This window comes from Austrofundulus limnaeus, unplaced genomic scaffold, assembly GCF_001266775.1.
Source record: "Austrofundulus limnaeus strain Quisiro unplaced genomic scaffold, Austrofundulus_limnaeus-1.0 Scaffold23, whole genome shotgun sequence".
Lineage (NCBI taxonomy): Eukaryota > Metazoa > Chordata > Actinopteri > Cyprinodontiformes > Rivulidae > Austrofundulus > Austrofundulus limnaeus.
Genome location: NW_013952425.1, coordinates 3,016,154 through 3,020,657, shown reverse-complemented (window position 1 = coordinate 3,020,657; position 4,504 = coordinate 3,016,154). Strand labels below are relative to the sequence as shown.

General features: G+C 35.8%; 1 protein-coding gene across 1 annotated transcript in view; it reads right to left on the bottom strand.

Annotated features, from left to right (window-relative positions):
* Positions 1 to 4,504, bottom strand: part of etnppl (ethanolamine-phosphate phospho-lyase) — a gene marked incomplete at both ends in the record, with an annotated part of 11,936 nt that overhangs the window by 2,289 nt on the left and 5,143 nt on the right. Inside the window, 4 exon segments of the mRNA XM_014004398.1 lie at positions 1,748 to 1,902; positions 3,087 to 3,312; positions 3,464 to 3,546; positions 4,099 to 4,215. Coding sequence (XP_013859852.1) covers positions 1,748 to 1,902; positions 3,087 to 3,312; positions 3,464 to 3,546; positions 4,099 to 4,215 — 581 coding nt within the window.

Below are 4,504 nucleotides of genomic sequence, written 5' to 3'. Positions count from 1 at the left end.
TATTATTGGAGGCATCCAGTAGTTATGCCTCCATGATTCATCTCAAACGGCTCATTTTTCTTTTCTCTATGATTTAAACTGTAAGAAATATTCGCGTTCAAAGACTGAAGTCATTAGAAAACCARKAAWGTTAAATAATATGATTGTTAGACGGGATAAAACCGTACAAAACCAGAATTCTGGAGTGAGGATTTAATGCCATTCGGAGCTGACAGGAAACCACACACTGCCGGTCAACCAGGAAATCGATCCATTTATACAGAGTCTTCAACGCCCGCGTTCGCCCCCTACTGACCTACGGCTGAATCACGGGCATTCATACACAATTCTCCCCTAATGTTTTCATAAAGGATAAATATGTGTTGTTATAGATATTTCGGACATGTAACTTATCTTTATCAATCAACACATTATAGATTAAACATTATGAAAAGGAAAACCTAAAAATATAGTGTTGTGCTTTTACCATTAGTACTAATCTGTAATAACTATAAATTTCCTCAACATTGAATGAAGCATGTTGGGAATTTTTTTTTTGTTGTTTATTTTTACTGAGCTCCTGAACGTAACTCTGACTCCTTCAGCAGCAAAGACACAGTGTGAGAGAKGAGTCTGTTCTGTGTTGAGCTTCTAAAAAATAAAGCTTTTTGACAAATACAACTCCAGTGGTCACGTGTCTTATAGCTGCAACATATAATGAGAAGAAGTACTTCATGCCTAACTGTAAGTGACTGAAGTATGTCGTTCATGGATTAAAATAAAATAATGTAACCCTTAGCAAAAAGTAGTATACTAAAGTTCATTTTAATAAGTATACTTGAGTATAGGTTAAATATATCAAGCATACTAGGCACCATATACTTGTAGTGTACTAGAAAGTATACTGATTTAATTCTCGTTCGTACTAAATTGAGATTGTTTTTAAATAAAAAGTATACTTTAAGTACACTGATATGTTTTTTAGAAATTTACCAAAAAGAAGTATACTTTCACTACATTTCAAGTATACTAAAGTATACAAAAGTGTATTTCCCTAAGTGTACTTTTATTTATCATGTACACTGATATAAGTATACGAGCAGTTTACTAACAAGTGTACTTCTAGGACTAAATTGACCTACAATAAGTTTCTGAAAGTGTACTCAGAGGTATACTGAAAGTAATTTTCAAAGTATACTTTTAGTTTAATCTTGAAATATACTACAAATAAACCAGGCTGTGTGAAAATGTACTTTCAGTGTACTACTAAASTTTATCTTGGCCAAAAGTTTAAAGATTAGTATAGACTAAGTATACTTAAACTTTAAGTACAAGCCAAGTATACTGTAAAATAAACTGGGTTAAGTATATCTTAGGTAAGTACGTAAAAAGTAAACTGGCTTTTTTAGTTTAAAATTAGTATACTTAATGGATACTTGCGTTTACTACTTTTTGCTAAGGGACTTGTCTATGTTAACAAGTAACTTACCTCTGCATAGTAATGACAAGAAATATTTTGTGGCCACACATTAATTTCTTGTGGCCACAAGTTATTAAGTCATAGGTTATGATCTCATGACCATGCATTAATATATTTTTTAAATTCAATGTCACTAGAGGGGTTCCGTACTTTTGAGATGAAAAATATGAAAATAATAATCCAGTATCAAAGAGTTCTTCATTGTGACTCATGTTGCTGGTTGTTTCTGTATTGAACCAATCAGAAGCCTTCAGCTCAGGAACAGGTGTGTTCAGGTCATTTGCTCACCTGATGTCTCCAATCAGCAGGTGTTTCTCCTTCTGCTTCTCCAGCAGCTGGGTCAGGTGTCGTCCCACACGCAGAGCGTTCCCCTGCAGGTCCTCCTTCTCGATCACGTCCAGGACGGCCAGACCGATGGCGCACGACACGGGGTTACCGCCAAACTGAAACCAAAACACGGAGAAAGGGTTACACTGGGACAGAACCTTTCAAGAAACTTATTTATAGTCTGTAAAAGGGAGGGCTGGACCGTTCTGTGTGTCAGCCTTTGACTGAGCATCTGTAACAACACAACACGTCTGTAACAACACAACACGTCTGTAACAACACAACACGTCTGTAACAACACAACACGTCTGTAACAACACAACACGTCTGTAACATCACAACACGTTTGTAACATCACAACACGTCTGTAACAACACAACACGTCTGTAACAACACAACATGTCTGTAACAACACAACATGTCTGTAACAACACCCATGCAACCTATTTAGTGGTTTAGTAGATTCCACTAATTTTTTAATCTGCTTAGTGGTTTAGTATTAGCTTCCACTAATTTTTTAAAATCTGTTTAGTGGTTTAGTTTTAGCTTCCACTAATGTTTAAAATCTGTTTAGTGGTTTAGTTTTAGCTTCCACTAATATTTAAAATAAGTTTAGTTGTTTAGTTTTAGCTTCCACTAATATTTAAAATAAGTTTAGTTGTTTAGTTTTAGCTTCCACTAATATTTAAAATAAGTTTAGTGGTTTAGTTTTAGCTTCCACTAATGTTTAAAATATGTTTAGTTGTTTAGTTTTAGCTTCCACTAATGTTTAAAATATGTTTAGTGGTTTAGTATTAGCTTCCACTATTTTTTTAAATGTGTTTAGTGGTTTAGTGTTAGCTTCCACTATTTTTTAAAATACGTTTGTGGTTTAGTATTAGCTTCCACTTTTTTTTAAATCTGTTTAGTGGTTTTGTATAAACTTCCACAAAAATTTAAAATCTGTTTAGTGGTTTAGTATTAGCTTCCACAAATGTTTAAAATCTGTTTAGTGGTTTAGTGTTAGCTTCCACTAATTTAAAAAAAAAGCTGTTTAGTGTTAGCGGAGTGAAGATTCTTCCTTAGTGTGATTAGTGGTTAGTGAACCTAACCTTTTGGTTAGCTGTGCTGTTTCACTGTTTCAAAATAAAAGTCTCATTCAGTACAGTTAATACAAAACATCACAATTACCCCTGAGAATGCAAAAAGTATTGCAGTAATGCAATCTGTTGTCCTCTTGGGGGCGCTATGGAAACARGTTCATTCACAGACTGCTAATAGCGCTATGTTAAAGCTGCACTGGTAATCTCTTCTCTCTTACTGTGTTGAAATACTCCATGCCGGAGGAGGTGAAGGCCTCGGCCACCTCTCTGCTCGTCACCACGCAGGACATGGGGTGGCCGTTACCGATGGGCTTCCCCATCGTCACGATGTCGGGGACGAAGTCGTCTCCCTGGAGCTGAAAGGCCCAGAAGTGAGAGCCAACGCGGCCGAAGCCCACCTGCACCTCATCAGCGATGAAGACGCCTCCCGCTTTACGAATGTGCCTGTAGACCAGAGAAAATATAAATAATCGAGTACGTACAGAATTAGGTCAAAATAGATAAAACAACTTTATTTTAATAATGTCAAAGTCATTCCTCTGCAGCCTGGACTCATTCTGACTCACAGATGTTGTGTTTCTGTGTTGATACGTACTCAGCCACACGCTGGAAGTAACCCGCGGGGGGAATGACCTGCCCGCCACAACTCTGCAATGACTCAGCAATAAAAGCAGCAACCTGCAGGAGAAAAAACAACATATCAGGTCCATAAATCTAAAAGCAGACTGATAAACTACAAAGACACAATGTCCCACAGTCTCCTTTTAATCTCTACATAGTTATTTCACTTTTCACTAAGGTTGGGTCAGATTAGTGTTACTGCAGGTCAGATTAGCTTCTTTAGTTGGTTTAACAAAAAGCAGTGTGTTTGATATCTATTTTTATATTCGTCTTAAAATGAGCCAGACTTTTGTGTAAGCTTCCAAATTAAAAGCTCATTAAACTCTCTCTTTTTTTACTGGTTTTACTCTAATTTTTATTCCATGACATGTTATGCAGTGAATGCTAAAAAACTGGAGGGTTATCTTCAGCAGATGAAAAGTAGCTAAAGGTCATATTTTTAAGAAACAGGAAAATAAAAATCGTAAACCTGAACCAGGACCTGAGACAGGATGTATCGTTTTTCAAACGGTCGACTCTTAACAAGTTTTCAGCTGAGAGCCTTGTTCTCTGGTTGGTACTAAAACAGAGTAGTGATGAGTCAGCACTTTTATCAGACACAAACTGTACCTTGCGGCCCTTTTTCTGAACGTTGTCGAGTATGTTCTTCACTTCCTCTGCATACGCCATGGCAGGATCAGGGTGGTCCGCTCGGTATTTCCCTCTGTACACATCTGGGCTGGGAGCCTGTGAGGGATCGAATCATATGGTTTTATATAAATCATATGGTTTTATATCAATCATATGGTTTTATATCAATCATATGGTTTTATATCAATCATATGGTTTTATATCAATCATATGGTTTTATATCAATCATATGGTTTTATATTAATGGTTTTATATTAATGGTTTTATATCAATCATATGGTTTTATATCAATCATATGGTTTTATATTAATGGTTTTATATCAATCATATGGTTTTATATAAATCATATGGTTTTATATTAATGGTTTTATATCAATCATATGGT